The 20,012-nt window shown below is 53.7% G+C and overlaps 2 protein-coding genes across 29 annotated transcripts in view; both read left to right on the forward strand.

Annotated features, from left to right (window-relative positions):
- Positions 1 to 9,341, forward strand: part of LOC144247296 (uncharacterized) — a 30,259-nt gene extending 20,918 nt beyond the window's left edge. For 10 of the 27 annotated variants that reach the window (XM_085563413.1, XM_085563416.1, XM_085563414.1 and 7 more), the window contains 4 exons: positions 9 to 52; positions 397 to 1,217; positions 1,628 to 1,703; positions 1,797 to 4,280. In XM_085563413.1, coding sequence (XP_085419539.1) covers positions 9 to 52; positions 397 to 1,217; positions 1,628 to 1,703; positions 1,797 to 1,866 — 1,011 coding nt within the window. In that variant the 3' untranslated portion in view covers positions 1,867 to 4,280. Of the gene's footprint in view, positions 1 to 8; positions 53 to 396; positions 1,225 to 1,627; positions 4,281 to 6,030 lie in introns of those variants that run through there. The other 17 variants (XR_014950487.1, XR_014950495.1, XR_014950496.1 and 14 more) reach the window with 17 other exon arrangements.
- A 4,986-nt stretch (positions 9,342 to 14,327) lies between these two features.
- CENPA (centromere protein A) lies at positions 14,328 to 18,246 on the forward strand. 2 transcript variants are annotated; one of them, XM_085563430.1, is made up of 5 exons: positions 14,328 to 14,400; positions 14,680 to 14,818; positions 15,706 to 15,797; positions 16,988 to 17,065; positions 17,680 to 18,246. In XM_085563430.1, exons 2-5 carry the CDS (start codon positions 14,743 to 14,745, stop codon positions 17,953 to 17,955), a joined length of 522 nt encoding a protein of 173 aa, XP_085419556.1. In that variant the 5' UTR covers positions 14,328 to 14,400; positions 14,680 to 14,742; the 3' UTR covers positions 17,956 to 18,246. The 2 variants fall into 2 exon arrangements, with proteins under 2 accessions (XP_085419556.1, XP_021409979.1); XM_021554304.4 differs by having other exon boundaries at positions 17,687 to 18,246.
- The last annotated feature ends 1,766 nt before the right edge of the window (positions 18,247 to 20,012 follow it).

The following is a 20,012-nucleotide window of genomic DNA, read 5'->3' on the forward strand; positions in this document are numbered from 1 at the left end:
TCCCGCAGAGGCTCAGCCTGGAGCAGCGAACGGAGCGTCTGGTGCAAAGGAGGTGGGAGAGCAGCCCGGCCTCAAGTGCCCTTCGGGATCCCCAAGTGCCCCCGGGAGGCCCCAATCTGCTCCCCCGTTCCCTCAGTGTTGTCCCAGACACCAAGTGCTCCCTAGGCCCCTAAGTGCCTGCCAATTCCCTCCCTTGCCCCAGTGTTCTCCAAGAGCGCCTCAGAGACCCCCAACTACCCCAGCCGATGCCAGGTGATGCCCCGGACCCCCCATTCTGCCCACAAGTGCGTCCCGCAGTCCCTCAAATTCCTCCTGAGACCATCATCGCTGCAGGGTCAGTGCCGGGTCAGCGTTCCGGGGGTCCTGGCCCCTCCCCAACGCTCTCCTCCCCCACAGCCAGGCCCAGCTCAGGCCCCGCCGCCCCGGCGCAGAGAGGACGAAGCCTCTGCTCGACTCCGCCCCCTGCAGCTCCACCCCCCATGACCCCCTCGTCCAATGGCGCTCGAGGCGGTGCCGGGGGGAGGAGCCCGCACTGGACACGCCCCTGGCGGGCGGGGCCCAGCTGGGCTCCCTGCAGGGAGTGGCGCGGTGCAGGTCACGTGACCCTCCCGGGGCCGTGCAGGGGGCTGCGCCCTGCCGGCCACGTGACCCACCTGAGGCCCCCTGGCCAATCAGGAGACACTTCTGCAAGCACCAGGGGCTGCCTTCTCCCCGGGCTGTCTCCCAGGCGCCCTTCTGGCAGGATCCCTCCTGGCGGCCAGGGGACTCCCACCAGGCCCTCGGGCCAACGAGGAGCAGCTCTCTGGATACCCTGCGGGTGGCACGATGCGCACAGCCACGTGACTCCCACCACGCCCCGGGGCAAATCAGCAGCAGCTGCTGCGCACCTCTGCACCAGGGGGCGCCACCCTGTGGGAAGCGAGAGTCCCATCAGCCTTTGCTGCAGGAGCCACTTTGGGGGTCACATGACTGCCTCGGGGCTCTGTGGTGTGTGCCACATTGGAAGTCACGTGACTCCCAGGATGCCCTGCAGCCTCCAAGGGAGGAGCCCCTGTGCCGGGGAGGGCGGGGCCTGAGGTCATGTGGTCCCCGTGAGGCCCCGCCCTCAGTCAGGAGCAGCGCACGTGGTGCCCCGCAGGGGGCGCCGTGGCAGCAGCCACGGGGTGAGGCGCCAGAGGAGCCCTGGAGAGTCATGGGGGTCGCTCGAGGGTCGTCAGGTCGCTTGTGGGTCATGGGGGGTCACTTGTAGGTCATGGGATCACTTCTGGGTCATGGGAGTAATTTCTGGGTCTTGGGGTTCACTTGTCAGTCATGGGGATCACTCCAAGGCTGGGGGATGATTGAGTGTCATGAGGCACCTTTGTGGGGCTGGGGGGCATTTGTGGGTCAGAGGGGTCACTGGTGGGCCTGGATGCACCCTTTTGGGTCAGGGGCTAGCGGTGCCCCTGTGGGCTAAGGTGGCCATTTGCGGGCCAGGGTTGATCTCTTGTGGGGCGAGGGGGGCAGCTGTGGGTCAGGGGTAACTTGAGGGGCTGAAGGGGCACTTTTGGGTTGGGGAGATACTTCTGGCAGTCCCTTGTGAGGCTGGGGGAACACTTGTGGGACTGCCACCCCCTGTGACATGCAGCTCCCCCAGGGCCTCTTGAGGACCCCATCCTCTGGATGCTGCAATGCCACCGCCGGACCATAAGGGGACGCCTTCGGTAGGATATCCCCACCCCCAAATTTCAGGGGTCTGCCCCTGCGCCTACCCTAGGTTCCCTTAACTCCCCATTTGCTCTCCCTTCCTCCCCCAGGGCCATTGAGACCCTCCTGGAATGCCCACCTGGGCACCCCCAACCCGTGGTGGGGCCACTAAAGCAATAACACCCCAAAATTGCACCGGGGAGGTGGGGAGACCCCCAAAACCCCCTCCCTTACCTCCCCCGCCTCTGAGATTGCCCACAGTTCCCTCTCCCCCTAATCGTCCCCAGGAGTATTTGGGAGGTTCTGGGGGCTCAAAATAGGTTGTTGGTGGGGTACTGGGTGTCTCTAGGGGGTCTGTGAGGGTTTGTGGGGTGTTTGGAGGGGCTCTGAAGCTGCAGAAGGGATTTGGGGGGGTGTTCGGGGAGCGCTGGAAGTCGGGAGTGGTTGGGAGGGCACTGCCTGTCTATAGGGCGTCTAGAAGAGGTCTGTGGGATTTTTGGGGGAGCCTCTACGAGTGCTGGGGAAAATCTAAAAGATATTGGGGTCCAGGAAGGGGTTTGGCGGGACCCTTGGGCTTTGGGGGGTCTTTAACGGTCCGGGGTCCGTGGGATGTTTTGGGGGGCCCAGGACAGCGCTGGGGGGTCTGTGGGGACCAGGAAGCGTATAGGGGCGCCTGGGGGTTTATTGGGCGTAACGGGGCGGGGACCCCCCAAGCCCGTGGGAACGGGGCTCCCCTGTCTTCGCCTTCCCGCGGCCGACGTGGCGCGTCAGCGGCTGCCCCTGAGCTCCCGCAAGGCCTCGTGCGGCCCCGCCTCCCGTTGGCCGCTGGGCCCGCGCCGCTTTGCTCGCCTCCTGGACTACAACTCCCGAAAGGCCGCGAGGCCCCGTAGGGCGCTGTTGAGCCGGGACTGCGGTTCCCGTCGTGCCCCGCGGCCCCTGAGAGTCCCGTCAGAGCCGGGCCTGGCCCCGCAGCGCCGACCCGGCTGCTCCCCAAGTGCTTCCCTCGGCCGTAAGTCCGTAAGTGCTCCTCCGGGGCCCCCTAAGTACCCCCGGTTTCCCTCTTCTGACCCTCAAGTTCCCCTCAGGGTCCCTAAGTCCGCTCGACCCCCGTCCCCTGCTTGCCCCCAAAATGCCCCCTTCGTGTACCCTCGGACCCCCAAGTGCTTTCCAACTGCCTCCCCGACCCCTAAGTGCCCCTCCAGACCCTCTAATGATCCCGCAAGCACTCCCAACTGGATTCCAAGCGCCCTTCGAGTGTCTCCCAGGAACTGGCGTGATGACGACGATGTAGAGAAAGACCCTGCCCCTATCGCAGTATCAGCAATAGTTCAGCCTTTAATTAAATTCGAATCAAAACTGCAATTGCCGATGCGGAGGATGGACAAGCCCCCCCACCTTTTCGTGCCACTCCCGTGGTCCCTCTTGGAGCCAGGGAAATTGCAGGAAAAGCATTCCTGCATGTTGTGCACAACAAAACTTTCTTGGGAATTGGGAACAGAATCTGGGTGGTGAGCTTCCCTGACAGGTGGACATAAATCCTGTCAGATGAAGAAGAGGTTGAGAAGACTTTGGGGACCTGGAGTATACTGTTCTGTAGCCCCCCGCACCCTCCCCAAAACCCCAGAGACCCCCTTCATCCCCTACAGACTCCCCAGTAGATCCCAAATACCCTTAGAATGCCCTCAAAATGCTCCACAGCTTCCCCCCGCCAGACACCCTATAAACCCTCAGGGACCCTCCCAAACCTCCCTCTAAAACCTCCTGAGGCTCTCTAAAACAACCCATAGATCTGCCCAAACCCCTGGCACTCCCCTGCACCCCCCAAAAGGGGCTACCCCAGGTGGCCACAATTAGTCATGGACTGCCTGAGCCACTTTTTCGGCTGATATGGATGTAGGTACAAATCTAATAGAAATATAAAATACAATATAGAAAGGGGCCTCCAGGAGAGCTGGGGAAGGTCTTTGTCTGGGGAATGGGATGGAGGCTGAGGGTTTTCACCTGCCAGAGGGCAGGGTTAGATGGGATACTGGGAAGAAATTCCTCCCTGTGAGGGTGGTGAGACCCTGGCACAGGCTGTCCAGAGAAGCTGCAGCTGCTCCATCTCTGGAAGTGTCCAAGGCCAGGTTGGACAGGGCTTGGAGCAACCTGCGATAGTGGAATATGCCCCTGCCCATGGCAGGGGGTGGATCGAGACGACCTTTGAAGTCCCTTCCAACCCAAGCCAACCTGGGATTCTAAAAGTGGGGGAGGTTTGGGGTGGGTGACCTTGGCTGACCCCAGGTGCTCCATCACTCCAGCTTCAGGAAAAGACAGCAAGAGAAAACCTGATGAAAAAGCTCCTGGAGGAGATGGGGTTGGGGGGATGTGAGTCCCTCAGGAACTGCTCCAGGTCCCTTTCCATGGGCTGAGTCCCTCAGGCTGAGGCATTTCGGACACAGAGGCAACACCTACCTCACTGTATTCTTCTCCAGCGCTGCAGGGGAGCCTCTGCTCCGCAGCACCTCCTCACCTGGTGTGCTGCTCAAGGAGGAAGGACAACAACAGCAAAAGGGACTTTTTTGCACCAAAATAAAATTAAACTGTGAATGTTACTTTTCTCAAGGATTTTAAGATTTGTAAATCCCATGTTCTGAAATGATATGAGGTGTAGCAGGCAAGACCTAGAGAGTTTAGAGATAAAAGCAGCATTTTTTCATATGTTTTTTATGAAAAATAAAGTATTTTCACTCAGACATGGCAGGTTCTACCTGCTGCTGCAGGGTTTGGGTAGGGAATTTGGGGACATCCAGCAGATCCCAACACCTCATTTTTCCTGAAGTGAGGATTCTGAAATGGCAAAGGAAAAGGGTCAGGAAAGTTTAGAAGCTGAGGAAAACTACCCAAAATGTGGTTGCTGAGGCTCTTGCCTGTGTTTTGGGCAGTGAAAGGGTAGTTGGGGTTGGAAGGGCCTCTGGACATCAACCAAGAAAATGTCCTGGTCTGGTGCAATCTCCTCACCTCAGAATGTTTGGGGTTTGGGAGGTTGTTGTAAGTTGACTGAATAGTAACACTTAGTGTAACCACTGAAGATAGAGACAAGACTCCGAGAACAAAGGGCATTAAAAGCAGGGAACTCCCAGGGGAATGCTCTCTCCCCACAGGCTGGGTAGGGGAGGGGAAGTCATTCAGCCTAGGCTGAGGTAGGCCAGGAGCCCCAGACAGAGAAGGCAGGTGAAAAGAATAAAACCGGGCCAGCCCCTGCAAAACAGATGGGTGGAGAAACACTGAGATATCCCGGGCAGCCCCCGCAGAGAGAGAGAAAAAAAAAGAGAGAAAGCCTCTATCACCTTAAAATTTAGTATCATGTGCCAGCAGTACAATGGCAGAGGAAAAAGAGAAGGTGGAAGGCGGGGGCAAGGTGCCCAGCGGTGGGAGTCCTGGGCAGCCTACTGCAAGATTTCAGCCAGCCTGGGGGGCAGCAGAGCCCGAGACTTTAACCCTTTCTTAGACAAAGGAAACTTTATGAAACATTAATCCTCCTTAATCTGAAGGAGAAGAGAGACAACCTAAAGTGTAAGATGCCAGAAAAAGATGAGAAAGAAATCCTAAGTGAAAAGAGATGATAAAGTAGCCTTTAGCTGAACTCTTTCTTGTACAGCCATAGACTAAACCAATTTTCCTGTAACACAAAGATTACATTTAGACAGATGCAATAGTTTAAGCCAAGAGAGTGACCTGCTGAAGTAACACCGTATGCAAGACTGAAGCAAACAGAGAAAGATGAAGAAAATATAGTAGTGCCCCCGGTCTTCAGGGAAGAAGATCGCTGTTCTCAAAACCCTTGGCTCCAGGGGAGCAGAAAATAGGGAGGACTGTTGTCCTAAATTAAGAAAATGTTGGTTTTTAGGACTTAGCAAAGCATCCTTTAAAAGGATCCTATAAACAGTGTTATTCCATAAACAGTAGTGAGAGCACTGTACATAGAAAGAAGATGTCACAACAGCAATCTTCTTTGGGCGGTGCCATGTGTGACATAGAAACATAAAAGGTTTCAATCGTATTTCCTGTAGAAAACTATAGTACAAGAGAGACTCCTCTCGCCCTTAATGAACTGAGAATTAATTATCTGAAGTAGTAGTAAATTAATTGAGAATCCAAAGTTTTGTCTCACTGTACTTTAGTAGAAATTAGGTGGGAGGAGGAGGAATGTTTTAGAAAGTTTTCATTCTGAATTTTGTGTGTTCCCTTTTGTTACAGTATAAGTTAATAAAGGTTTTTTCTTTATTTCTAAACTTAAACCAGCTCTACTCTATTTCTAATTGCATCTCACAACAGCCATTTAAGAAAAATGTATTTCCATAGGTGCACTAACACTACGCCAGCATCAACCCATGACAGAGGTGAAACCCAATTTGTGTCCCTGATGGAGTTTTCTCCAGGTTTGAGTTTGAAGGAAACAGAACTGGGAGTGTTGCATTGCTCTCAGCTGGTTTTTGTGTCTCTCAGCCCTGCGGGATGTGGCAGGACAGGTGAAGTTCCTCCCTGCCCATCTCTCCCACCTTCTGAGTCCTTCTGAAGGGCTACCAAGGGAGCCCAGACCCACTTCACTCCCCTTATCCATCCAAGAACTGTGCTGTCATGGAAGGCAATTAGATCCGTTCTGTGGTGTAATTTTATGGAGTCCAGTGGGGAACCTTCTTCCTGCCTTCCTCCTGGTCTATCTCATGCGCCTCTTCCTGCTTTATTCTCTGTTGCTCTGTCCTACTCCCTGTGCTGTGAGTGTCAGGAGGGGGCGGGGAGGAAGATGGCAGGAGACAAAGTCCACTCATCCCAATGATCATGTGGCAACAAAGAGCTTTTATTTCCCATGCCCTTGCTTAAAGCCAGGGACCTCAGATAACGGGAAAGCTGGACAGGACAGAACGCACATCCAACCAATATGATTAATGCAACGTTCTCCGTCTCGTAGAGAGAAGATGGCAGTTTATATACACTTCTATATAGTTTACAGTTTACAAAGGCACTCTGATTGGCAAGCTAACATGGTTTACCTTTGCCTTAAGGTGGTCAGGCTTTTCACACTGCAGCTCTACTCTGATTCATACTCAGATAGCTCATTACTTTGTAGTTACCTGAACATAATTTCTAACGGCGCCACAGCTAATTTCTTACTGCGTCAAAGGCTTCTAGGCCCCATCAAGGCCGCTTATCAGGGACCTAGTCTGAGGGGGTAGCTCAATTCTCACTCCAGACATAAATCATGCCCTATCTCTCTCAGAAATTCTGTAACACTTGCTTATATAGGGCATTTGAGAATCCCGGTCTGGATACTTCCATATGTCGGAACTCTACACCCCTTCAGGTCCTGGCCAGGGAAATGCCTGTAGCCCTGGGAGAGATGTGACTGGGTGAGGCCCCTGCCAGTCAAACCAGGGGCTGGCTGGTTTGCCTATCACAAACCCGCTAATATACGGTAACACTGTGCCGTCATTCATCCCTGTGCCATCCCTGCTCTCTGTATCCCTCTGTCCTGCCCCCTGTGCTATCATTCCTCCCTGTAACTGGCAGGACTTTTTTTGCCCCAGTTGTCTGTATGCCATCATCACTTGTGAGTTGCTCCTGCTTTCATCGAATCACAAAATCAGCTTGGTTGGAAGGGACCAGTGGGTCATCTGGTCCAGCCTTCCTGCTCAGGCAGGCTCATCCTGGGGTACATAGCACAGGATTGTGTCCAGACCTACAGTCCCCTGTAGATCCAGATGAGGTTCAGTGTACAAAAACCATGTTGTGGAAGTTCCTACTGAGGAGCCATCACCATATACAAACTAACTGGCAGTGATGTCATGGGAAGGAGAACAAAGACTGGATAATATGGTTACCAGACTCTGGCAATGTGAAGAAAGTGTCTTTTTCACCCTATGGGGCTGCATCTTATCTGTGGAAAAGATCTCCAGTAGCTGAAAGAAGAGCTCCAGCTGATGTTGCTGCTGACCCTCTGGAAGAGATCTCCAGGTCATATGTATACAAGAAGTGAGCAACAAGTACCGTGATCAGAGTTAGAGGGGCCCTGGCTCCAGTCAGGTGTGGGAAAAGGACAGTGGGATCTGTTGGACTGTGTGGACCCATGGCCTGACACAGCAGAGCCACGGGAGCACAAGGCTTTAGTTGACATGAGTGGACAATGTACCCTGATGCCATCATGCAGGGGCAGAATCCATCTCTGTTTCTGGGATGACAGGAGGATCCCAACAGGGACTATACTGGAGGCTGAAGTGCTCCTGACTGGGCATGAGTGGCAGAAAAACGCCATTGTCACTGGCCTAGAGGCTCCGTGTATCCTTGGCATAGATCACCTCAGGAGAGGTATTTCAAAGACCCGAAAAGACACCGCTGGGGTTTGGGAGAGCTGCTGTGGAGAAAGAAGAAATTAAGACAGCTAAATCCCCTGCTTGGTCTTTCAGAGGACCCTTCTGCTGTGGGACTGTTGAGGGTTGAAGAACAGCAGGTACTGATGGCCAGCACAACAGTGTCCCATTGACAACATGGCACCAAGTGGAACTTTAGGATGCTGTCCATGAGCTGATTCATGAACTGGAGAGCTGAGCGTGCTCAGCAAGACTCAATCACCCATCAATAGCCCCACTGGCCCCTGCCTGAGTCCTGTGGAGAGTGGACACTGACAGTGGACTGTCATGGCCTGAATGAAGTCCCACCATCACTGAGTGCTGCCATGCTGGACGTGTTGTAACTTCAGTATGAGCTGGAGTCCAAGGCAGCAAAGTGGTGCTGCCAATAGACATTGCCAGTGCATTCTTCTCCATTCCACTGTCAGCAGATTCCCAGAGCTGGTGTCTCTCTTTGGGCCCTCAGCCCTGAAGCTGTCCCAAATAGTGCCTTGGCCTCCCTGTGGCCCCCAGCCCACAAAGGTTGTCTTGGTGACCATCTTGCTTAGTGCCGCCAGATGCTCCAGAGCGGCCCTCTGGGTCCCTGCTGAGGGGGGAGCAGGAGCTGATGACGGAGCTCTGTGCTCAGTCACATGGGGGGGATGTCCCACTTACAGGGGTGTCCTGGGTTGTAAGATAAGCTTGTATTCCATTTGCCATCTGTCGAAGGCGAACCGGTTGGACAGGTTTTTGTTATCTCTCTCAGAGACAATGGTTTGTCCTGTAGAGGCAATGGTTTGTTTATACACCATTGACTGATTCAATGAAGGGCTGAAAAAATGTAACACCGTGAGGGGTCCCACCCAGAGGGGGGAAGCAGCTCTCCCTCTTCTTCGCGGGACTGGGAGAGAAGCAGCTCTCTCTCTCTCTGCGCGGGATTCCCAGGGAAAGCAGCTCTCTCTCGCTCTCTCTTCGGCGGCACTCGCAGCGAAGCAGCCGGCGCGCGGAGGCGACGGCAGCGGAGCTCAGAGGCAACCCCGGCGCAGAGGAAGACCGGCCCCACTGCCGCCAGATCTTCAGAGGAAAATTATACCCTTCTAAAGATCACCACTTCAGCTGCAACTCATCAACTATTGCAAGGGAAAGCAATTGTCCCAGCAAAACTGATACTGGCATTCCTCAGGTTCTAGACTTTTTCTTTCACTGGTTTTGTTTGTACCGATTGCATTTGCCTTTTTAAATTGTTGTCTAGTTTTCTCCTAGTAAAGAATTGTTACTCCCACTCCCATATCTTTGCCTGAGAGCCTTTTAATTTAAAGATCCTGGTAATTCAGAGGGAGGGGGGTTTGCCGTTCTCCATTGCACAGGAGGCTTTGCCCTCTTTCACAGACTCCTGTCTTGTCTAACCAAGACAAGGGGAGTCTCAGTCTTATGGGGAGGGGGTTTTCCAGTCCAATGATGGGTGCCCCAGTCTCATGGGAGGAGGGGTGTGTATCCCAACCCCATGGGGAAAGTCTCAGTTCCAGGATGGTGAATCAGTTACATGTGAGGGTCTCAAGGCCATTGACTGGGGGGTGGGGGCAGATCTCAATCCCATACAGAGGGGTCCGGATCCCTGGGTGGGGACTCATTCCATGAAGGGTTATAATGTCCTCTGTCCCACTGGCAGGTTCCCAGAAATTAAGTAGAGGAAGGATGCTCTTGCCCCGTCCTGTTTGCCACAGTGTTGGGGTCCCCCCTGTATTCAGGGTCTTTCCCCTCTCTATTTGTTGTCTCCCAGAGGAACACAATGCCACTAAAGTGATGCCCCAGCTGGCCAGGAAGAGTCCAGGCACCTCCTGCCACAGGGCACGGACATAGGGGTATGGGCGATAGGGTGGGAACATGGGGGACACACGGGGAAAACTGGGGACACATGGGAGTCATGAGGACATTGTGGGATATGTGGGGGGACAGGGGGGACATGAGGGACACATGAGGGACCCTGGAGACATGTGTGTACATGAGGGGAGCACATGGGGACACAGCATGGCAATGAGGGCACTGTGTCCATGGGGAAGGGCAGTGTTAGAAATGATGCAACTCCTAAAATTTTAACTAACTTTAGTCAGGGGTCTTTGCCCAGGGGGAAGGGAATGGAAGTTTCTTTTCAAGAGACTCTGTTCCCCGGGCAAGGCCTGACGAGCTTGACATCTCAATGGACTGGGACCTGCCAGAGGATGCTCAAGAAAGGAGTGACCTTCTGCATCCAAACATCCTTAATGGTGTGTCAGAGACATTTGGTCTGAGAAAAGATCAATAAGAGAATGAAGAATGACAACCTAATGAGCGCTGAAGGCAAAGGGATCAATAACCAATAGGAAACCAGATACAAAGAACTGTGTAACTTGTGGCCAATGAACGTTGAACCAGTTAATTTTTCTGGGTTTTGACTGTGTAAGTATGTGAAAAATCTAGTAAAGAACCATGTGTGATGGAATAGTTTTCTCTGCACAACACAGGCAATGTGTGGATGAAATTATCTCTGTTGCACATTCTGGCCAGAGCAACATCCTGGCCAGAATAAAGTAATGCCTTAATTCTCTTAAACTAGAAATGTTGTTGGACAGTTTTTGTTTTTCCTGCAGTTTTGGTCACAGCAGGACAGTGCCTTCATGTCTTTCCATATCCCCTGTCATGGTTTGACACTGGCACATTGCCAGCGCCCCCATGAAAATACAACCCCCAAATGATTTGCTGTGAGATACGATCAGGAACAGAGCAGACCAGGCCCAAGCTTAATAACAAAGGAGAAACTTCATTAAACTATTACTACTATAAAAGGAAAAAGAAAGAAAAAAACTAAATTTAAAAAAAAATGAAAACCTTCCAAAAACATTCCTCCTCCCTCCCCCAATTCCAACCAACCACAGTGAGACACAACTTGGACCCCCAGTCAGGTTCCCACCCTTCCGATAATCAATACTCAGTCCACCGAGGGACAGAGGAGTCTCTCCTGTGCCATAGACGCCCCCCAAGAAACACAACTGCTACTTCTTGTGTTTCCATGTCACACATGGCACCGCCCGGTGAAAAAAATTGCCACGGTGACAACTCCGTTCCATGCACAGCACCCTCACCACCGTACATGGATGGACAGACTGCTCATAGGGTAGGGTTTTCTTTTCAAGGATGCTTTGCCAAGTACCAAAGAAAAACAACAGTTCAGTTTCTCATTGTTGGGACCACAGTCCCCCCCATTTTCTTTCTCCCCTGGGGCCGAGGGTCTCAAGAACAGAGATCATCTTCTTTCTGAAGACAGAGGGCATCACCACACCCTCCTCAACTCTTCTCTGTTCACTCCACTCCAGTGTTGGTAGTCACTGAAACAAGTCTCTTGGTTCACCAGACATCCCCCTAAAATACAGTCTCTCTTGGAGAAGACAATTGGTTCAGTCTATGGTTAACAAGAAAAAGTCCAGCCAAAAGCCACTCCATCATCTCCTCCCACCTAGAATTTCTCCTAACATCTTGGGTCCCAGACTGTCTCGCTTCTTCTCTTTCAAATCAAGGAGGAGTAATATTTCACAAAGCTTCATTTCTCAAGGAAGGGTTAAAAGTCTCAGATTCCCCGGACACCTGGCTCTCTGCCCAGATCTCCAGCTCCCATGGCTGGGCACCTTCCTTCGACCCCCAGCTCTTCTCCTTCCCCGCGGTATACTGCTGACTGACGCCGTCTCTGTCTCTTTCTCTCTCTCTCCAGAGAGACTCTGGGGGGAACGCAGACATCCCAGATTTTCCTCCACCCTTCCATCTGAAGGGGGCCCGCCCATTTCCAGTCCCTCCATCCTTCGGCCTTACCTAAGTCAGGCTACAGGACTTCCTCTCCCCCACCCAGACACCTGGCTGGGCAGGGGAGAGTCCTGCACTGCACTCTGACCGGAACAAAAAAAAGCAAGTTCTCTTGGGAATTCTTCTTTTAACTATTTTGTGTCCTCATAGGCATGTCCAGCCTTCAATTGGCAGTCCAAATGCCAATATCCAACCCCAATCACTGACTGGCTTGACCCTCTTCCTTTCGTAAAAATTCCATTCTGTGTCAAACCACAACATCCCCCCGCATCACTTGAGTGTCCTTTTTTCCCCAGATGGATTTTATGGACAGCTGCAACCCTCAACTGACACCCACTGGCCACAGGGAGGCACTAGGAGCGACTGGGACCATGCTGGGAGCAGCGGGGATCATAACTGGGCTAACTAGGAACATACAGGGAACAAATGCTGGAGAGTGACAGTGAGAAAGGGGATTCATTCTGGAGGTAAATAGGAGCAATTGGGACCACACTGGGATCATACTATTATCATAGTGGGAGTGACAAGGATCATACAGGGAATGACCGGTACCATACTGAAGGTGACTGGGAGCCACTGAGACCAGGGCCAGAAGGATCCAGCAAACTTCAGGCCTTGTTGTTGGAACATCCCTGGAACAGATTCCCTGAGGGAACAAATGGCACAGACATGAAACAGGCATTGGGAACAGCCAGGGCTTGGGAAAGGCAGGTATTGCCTAACTCACCTGATCTCCTGCTATGCCCAGGTGGCCCCAGTGGGTGTTGGACATGTGTGGGTGTGTCTGCCTGAAGCTCAGCAAAGCCTTTGGCACTGCCTCCATCTCCCTGCGTCCCCTGGAACACCTGAAGGTCACAGCTGAGACAGGTGCCTCTCGCTGGGAACACCTGGCTGGTGGCCAAGGAGGGGTGGGAATGGGGCCCAGCCAGCTGGGGCTGGGCACTGCTGGGGTTCCTTAGGGCTCAGTGCTGGGGCTGGTCCTGTTCAACACTGGCCCGGGTGGACAACTAGGGGCAACTGGGAGGCTTGATGGGGTCAAATGAGGAGTGTGGTGGCTCACTGGGAAAACTCTGCGTAAACTGGGAGGTCTTGCAATACCCTCAAGAGACCCCAAAGCCCACCTGGGCCACCATGGGTTCACTAATGCCCCAATCTGCTTCTCCCAATGGGTTTCATGAACAGTTGTAATCCTTGACTGACCCCCACTGGGTACTGGGAGGCACAGGAAGCTACTGGGACCATGTTGGGAGCCAACTGAAAATACACTGGGAGCAAATGGAAGATGCCGGAATCATGCTGGGGGTACTGGGACCAGAACTGGGGCAACTAGGATCATACAGGAGGGGACGGCTTGGGACCATGCTGGGTTCATACTGGGAGTGACTGGAACCCCACTGGAGGCAACCAGGATCATACTGGGAGTAACTGGGATCATAGTGGGATCATTCTAGTATGGACATGAATTGACTGGGACCATTGGGGGTGTGACAGGGATCATACTGGGAGTAGTTGTTGTGATTTTATGATTGGCTTTTTGCAAATGTTCCAATGAATATTATATGTGTAATGTTAGAAAGTTATGCTGTATTAGTTCTCTTAAGTAGTGCGTTAAAGGTAGTTTTAGGTTACAACATAATGTTAAAATAGAAACTCTGAGGTGTAGGATTTTTTTACTAGCTCAAGCAGGAGATGAGATAATCAAGAAACTCTTCGCACAGAGATGACAGTGACTTGGGGCCCATAAAGAGTTACTGTCTCCTTGTCAGAAAAGACATTCTTCCTCCTTCTCTCCATCTTTATGGAACCAGCAGGATTAAGGGGAAGAAGCTGACAAAACCCAGAAAAGTTCTTAATTTGCAAGGAATTTATGCATCATGTATGAGATATATGAATATGCAACAGGTTATGCTTTTACAGTTATTCCTTTGTTCACAAGGCATGCTTTTTGTGACTTAGTGTCCAAGAACATCCGGACACGTCCATAATTCTTTGCTTTTTATTGTCTTGTAATTGTCCTAACTCTAAATTTTATTACACTAATTGTATTACTATATTTGTAATAATTTTATTATTATTAAACTTTTAAAATTTTAAAAACCAAGTGATTGGCGTTTTTCACAGTTGTGATCATACTGGACTCACACTGGGAGTGACTGGAAAGCACTAGAATCATATTGCAGGGGACTGCAATCGTACTGGGATTCTTCTGGGAGTAACTGGAGCTACGCAGATGACCGGGAGCCACACTAGGAGTGACGGAGATCACACTGGGACGGTAACAGAGATTACCCTGGGAGCACCGAGGCGTGGGGTGCCCGGGCCGGGGTCATGCAAATTTATGCTAATGACCCCAGCAGCTGCGGCACCATCGAGTCGCGGAGGCCGGCGGCGCAGAGCGGTCGCGCGCCCGATTGACGCGCGGAGGGAAGTGACGTCACGAGCAGCGCCGCGGCGGCGCGAGATTTGAACAGGGCGGCTGCCGCGGGAGGCTCGAGCGGGGCGGCGGCGGCGGCGGGAGGTTGGAATGGGCGGCGGGAGGTTGGAACTGGGCGGCGGGAGGCTGGAACTGGGCGGCGGGAGGTTGGAACTGGGCGGCGGGAGGCTGGAACTGGGCGGCGGGAGGTTGGAACTGGGCGGCGGGAGGCTGGAACTGGGCGGCGGGAGGTTGGAACTGGGCGGCTGCGGCGGATCCCGGGCGCAATGTCATTGGCAGGGAGAGGGAGGGGGGCCTTGGGGGGACCTGGGAGTGGCCCCAGACACCTCAGTCCGCCCTGACTCCCCTTTCCCCGGCCGTCAGGTTTCCGCCAGCCCCGCCGGACGCCTGGACTCGCCCTGACCCTGCGGCTGACTCGGCCACGCCATGCCCCGCCCCAAACCCACCCCCCGGCGGCGTGGCGCTCCCCGAGCCCCCCCATCGCCCCGGCCGCGGGCACGCAGTGAGTGAGGGGCAGGGGACGCCCCTTACTGACACCCCCTGTGGACCTCCCACATCGAGCCCCTTTTAGACCCCCCTCCAGAGCACTCCTACGGACTCCCCCATTGTTGTCCTCCGTCCCTAGCCTGTGCAGTAGATACCCCTATATGCTTCCATCACTATAGTCACTCCACACTCCCTCTCCCCTATAGCTCTCTATTGCCTGTCAACCAAGACTCCTAAACAACTGACCAGTATGACCAAGCAAAAGCCATATATTCTTTACATTGCACACACTTTTATAGATTCTACAAACAACTAAGATCACACTTATTGATTGGTGCCTTTGTCTTGTTCCCTCATTCTCTGCCTCCACTTCTCAGCTTCCGTTATTTGTTACCATGCAGGTGTTCTACAGTTCTCTGTTATCTAGTTCTTGTGATCCTGTGGTTTCTCAGCTTCTTCATTCTTATTTTAGCACAGTTTATGCCTTAGTAACCTTATGAATTCCTGAGAAAATTCTGGTAAGAACAGTTACAAGTGGTATGGCTGGTGCACACTGAGGCCCAAGTTGTTCAGATACATTGCTACAACCCCCTACACCCTGTTCCTCAAAACCCCTCATACTCCCTGTCCCCTATAATTCCCCTATATTGGCCATCACTGTAGCTCTCTACAGATCCCTCATACCTGCAATGTCCCCCCAGACCTTACAGATCCCTTATAACCTCCACAGCTTTCCCCTGTTCCCTAGGCCCCTATAGGCCCCCGCATAGAGACCCCTGTGTTCTGCCAGGCCCTATGGATCTCTTATACCCCCCCATGTTCCTTCAGAGCCCTCCATCTGTGCTCCCCAGGCCAAACAGATCTGCTAAAGCCCTCACAGACCCCTATCCAATGCCCCTGCAGGACTCCGCCCAGGTCAGCGGGCATTGCAGGAGATCCGCAGGTACCAGAGCAGCACCCGCCTGCTGCTGCGCCCCGGCCCCTTCGCCCGCCTGGTAAGGACCCCCCACATCCCAAAATGAACACTCCTGCCGTAAAATCCCCAGACAATGCAATTTCCCCCACGGAACCTTCCCAGTGCCCCCCATGGACTCCCAAACTCCCCTGGGACTGCACAGATCATCCCAGATACCCATAGAATCTACTTTAGGACCCCCAAACCCCTCCAGGCCACCCCCAATTTCACCTAGAACCGCCAACATTGTCTGGTATCTTCCAAACCACTCTGGATCCCCTCTTCTGGGATGCCGAAATCCATCCCAGATCAACACTTTCAGACCCTGCAACCTCCCCCAGAGCCTTTAAATCCACTCTGGGACCCTTCAGCTCTCCACAGGATTCTCCCAAATACCCACTGGGACTCTTCAAACAATCCACTGGACCCCTTAAAATCCAACCCCAAATCCACCCTAGGCCCCCTGAAATCCAGCCTGGAACCCTCCAACCTCCCCTTGACCCCCTCCCTAAAACCCATTGGGACCCTGCAACCCCGTACAGACCAACCAAGTTACCCCCCCCAGAACCCCAGATCACCCCCAGGACTCCTTAGGACCACCCTCTTTCCCCAGGGCCCCCACTCAACCCTGTTCCAGCCCTCCCCATGTCCTTGTCCTCCCCGTCCTCATGACATAGTGGGCCTGTCCTCCCCCAACATCCTTGCATATCCCCCAATATCCTTCTGTGGTTCCTGACATTTTTGTGACCTGCCACCTTCATGGATTGAGTGCTCCCTGTGCCCCTCCCACCGTGCTGGCACTGTCCCTTCTGTCCGATCAGGGTGTCTCCAGGGGAGTGTCCACATGTTCCCATGGCTGAGGGTGTTCCCAAGATGTTCCTAGAGTGGTGCTTCCCCCCTGCCTCCCACCTGGGATCTCTGCAGGGTGTCCCTATCATGGTGTTCCCACATCCCCACTCCCCAGTGTATCCTCAGGGGTTCCTGTCCCCTGTGTTCCTGTACCTGGAGTGTCCCCAAAGTGTCTCCAGGGTGATAACAAGGGTGTCCCCAGGTCCCTGGGATGTCTCCAGGGCAGCGTCTCCATGTCTCCAGGGTGTCGCCATGGTGGTGGCCCCAGCCTGGGATGTCCCCAATGCCCCCATATTCCATCCATGTTGTCCCAATGTCCCCTCTCTCCCTGTGACCCTGATGCCACCATGTGGCCCCCTCCCCGTGCCCTCTCTGCCGCAGGTGCGGGAGATCTGCCTACTCTTCACCCGCGGGGTGGATTACCGCTGGCAGCGCATGGCCCTGCTGGCGCTGCAGGAGGTAGGGGTTGGAGTGGTGGAGGGGGTTCACAGAGGGGCTGGAGGTGTCCTATGGGTCCTCCTGGGGTATCCAGGGAACAAGGGGTTGGGGAGGGGGCTGAGGGGGATCTCATGGGTGCTGAGAAGGGACATGGGGGATGGGGGATTCTGTGGCTGCTGCAGGGGGGTGTGTGGGTGCTGGGGGTGTCTCTGGGGGGCTGGGAGGTCCAGGAAGGTCTCTTTTGGTGCTTGGATGAGGCTGAGAGGTTTGTTGGGTATGTGTGGTGGGAGCTGAGGGGGAGTCTAGGAGAATCTCCATTGGCTGGGGGGGGGTCTATGGGTTCTTGGACAGGGTTCCATGGATGTTGAGAGGGCCTCTGAGAGACCTCTGGGTGGTGGGGGTGTTCTCTTATTCCTGAGGTCTGTTGGGGACTGGGGATGGGTCACTGGGTGATGGTGTCCCCGCACACATTTACAGGCACTGGGTGTTTCAGTCCCCCCAGTTACCTGTGGGTGGGTTTGGAGGAACCCTGCCCCCTGGGTGTGTGTTTTGGGGGGGGCATTCTCTGCCTGGGGGAAGAGCTGTGGGGGTTGGAGCTTGCTGGGGGGCTTTGGGGACACCCCCTCACCTTTTAGGACACAGGCGGCAGAGGCCTTCATCGTGCGGATGCTGGAAGATGCGTACCTATGCTCGCTGCACGCCCGCCGAGTCACCCTGTTCCCCAAGGATCTGCAGCTGGTCCGGCGCCTGCGAGGAGCCGAGGCGGGGGGCATCTGAATGGCGACCCCCCTGAGCCCCTGCACAGACTCAACCCCCCAGACCCCTGTACCAGGACCCCCACCCTGAGGCTCACTCCTGACAATCTCACACCCCTAATTTTATTGGGACCTCCTATGGTATCATCATGCTGAGACACCCCCCACCATGGAGTCCCCCAAAGCTGGGGCCCTATCCTGACATGCCCAATCTGATTTAGGATCCACTTCCCCAAGACTCCCCATATGGACCCACCCCATAGACTCCCCCCTATTGGATCCCCACCTCAGGATCCCCAACAATCCCTTCAGGGATCCATCCCAGAGTGGAGGTCCCTTTCCTTAGTCCAGCACCCATGACATTATTGAGGAGTGCTACCCATGATTCCCCTGGAACCCTGCTCACCAGGTGCACTCCAATAAGTTAATAAATGTTTGTGACTCCTAGGTGCTGTTGCTGGGGAGGATGAAGGGGATTTGAGGATGAGGCATCTCAGGGGGGAGCTCTGGAGGGGAGGAGAAGCCACAGGGAGGGGGATTCTGAGAGTATTTTGTGTATGGGCACCTGGGATGGGGGCCAGGAAGGTCTTGGGGCCTAAGGGGTTCCATGTATAGTGGTGCGGGGGGTCGCCTAGGGGGCGGCACTTAGGGGATTTGCTTTTTGAGCGGGGCGTCAGGGCTTTAGGGGTGGTGCTTAGAGGTAGTTTGAAAGTGGGTAGGGCTGCCTGTGGAGGTGGGACTTAGTTCCTCTGTGGGGGTGGGACTCTGGAGGTTCCCCCATCCATGGGCGGAGCTCTGGGGGTCAGGCTTCAATGGGATCCCCTCTATGGGGCAGGGCTTGGGGGCCACACCCGGGGGGCGGCACTGCGGGGGTTCTGGGCCCTCCCAGGCTGCAGTTACCACTACTGCCACTTGGGGCGCTGCTGAGCGGGGAGGCACTGCCCCGGCAGGTTGTGCCTGCACCTGGGGGTGCAGGAGGGACCCCAGAATGGACCCACTCAACCCCAATCCTGCCCTGGGACCCCAACTCCTCCCATCCTCATGCCTTGGAGACCCCCCCCCCCCCCCAACCTCAGAACCCAAAACCTACCCTGGAACCCCAAATCCCCTCAAACCTGCCCATCCCTGCCATCCTTGGGGTACTCTCTGAGCCCCCCAAACCTCAGGGACACCAAAAATCCTCCCTAAAACCCAGCCCAGACCCCTCCCACCCGGTTTGGAATACCTCCGGTTTTGAGGTCCCCTCAACCCTCTTTTTTCCCCAGACAGGCTGGTGCTGAGCTTGGTGGGGAATATTTTTTTTAATGAACTTTCAAGGAAAGTTAACAATTCAAATTGTGGACAGAACAGAAAATTGCTTTTACTAAAGTCCACTCTCTAATGACCCTATATGCAGCAGTACATCTGATGATGAGGAAATTACATTACAACCCCAAATTAAAGATGAAACCTTCTATGATAAGTCAGGGTCAGCACACTTTTACTAAAACAGTGTGGTACATAGCAGCCAAGATAGCAAGGTTCCAGGAAAAGTATAGAAGACTTACATGGTAATTGGAAACTGGATATGTTTGGAGAGGGCCTCTGGCAGGGGTTGATTGAATCATTTGAAGCAGAGGCCCAGGGCTTCTGGAGGCCAGAAGTATTTTTAATGGTGGTGACCAGAGGAAACTGTGGTCTTTAACTCAGAGTGCCGCCTATTGAGCAGGAGGTTGGATCCATTAAAGAGGAGTGATTTGCTTAGGATTGAGATCCCAACCATAGATCATGGACAGAGAATGTACCAAAGGTAGCATTTTTACAACTGAGGAATGACAGATGTTCCAGGACAGCCCTCACCTACCTCACTGGTTATCTAAGTATGTGGCTCCCATGGTTGGAGTTTTGCTGAACAAAACACTGCGGCAGAATTTCAGGATCACCTGACGCAAGTGTTTACACCACAGAAAGGAAGACAAGGGAAAAGAACCTTAACATGGGGATAGGGATCTTCAGGGCTAATTAGCTATGACAGAAGGATGGGTTTCACTGAACAATAAGTAAACAGAACAACAATCAGAAATTGGAATTGCAGCAAGGAAGTGGACTGCCCAAAAGGGAGCAGCAGGGTCCCAGTTCATGATAGAATGCAGTGTGAGCAAAAGGTTTGCATAAAGGAATTTCTCGGGAAGTGATAAATTATCCACTGTTATTCTAGAGAATGTAGTGCCTGG

The sequence above is a fragment of the Lonchura striata genome, chromosome 30, assembly GCF_050655825.1.
Source record: "Lonchura striata isolate lonStrDom1 chromosome 30, ASM5065582v1, whole genome shotgun sequence".
Classification (NCBI taxonomy): Eukaryota; Metazoa; Chordata; class Aves; order Passeriformes; family Estrildidae; genus Lonchura; species Lonchura striata.

What these genes read in the sequence shown, in the direction of transcription:
- CENPA (XM_085563430.1), top strand. Translation starts at nt 14,743, where the DNA reads ATGCCCCGCCCCAAACCCACCCCCCGGCGGCGTGGCGCTCCCCGAGCC. An exon ending in GCCCCGGCCGCGGGCACGCA is followed by an intron (nt 14,819 to 15,705) that starts GTGAGTGAGGGG and finishes ATGCCCCTGCAG; the next exon opens with GACTCCGCCCAGGTCAGCGG. An exon ending in CCGGCCCCTTCGCCCGCCTG is followed by an intron (nt 15,798 to 16,987) that starts GTAAGGACCCCC and finishes TCTCTGCCGCAG; the next exon opens with GTGCGGGAGATCTGCCTACT.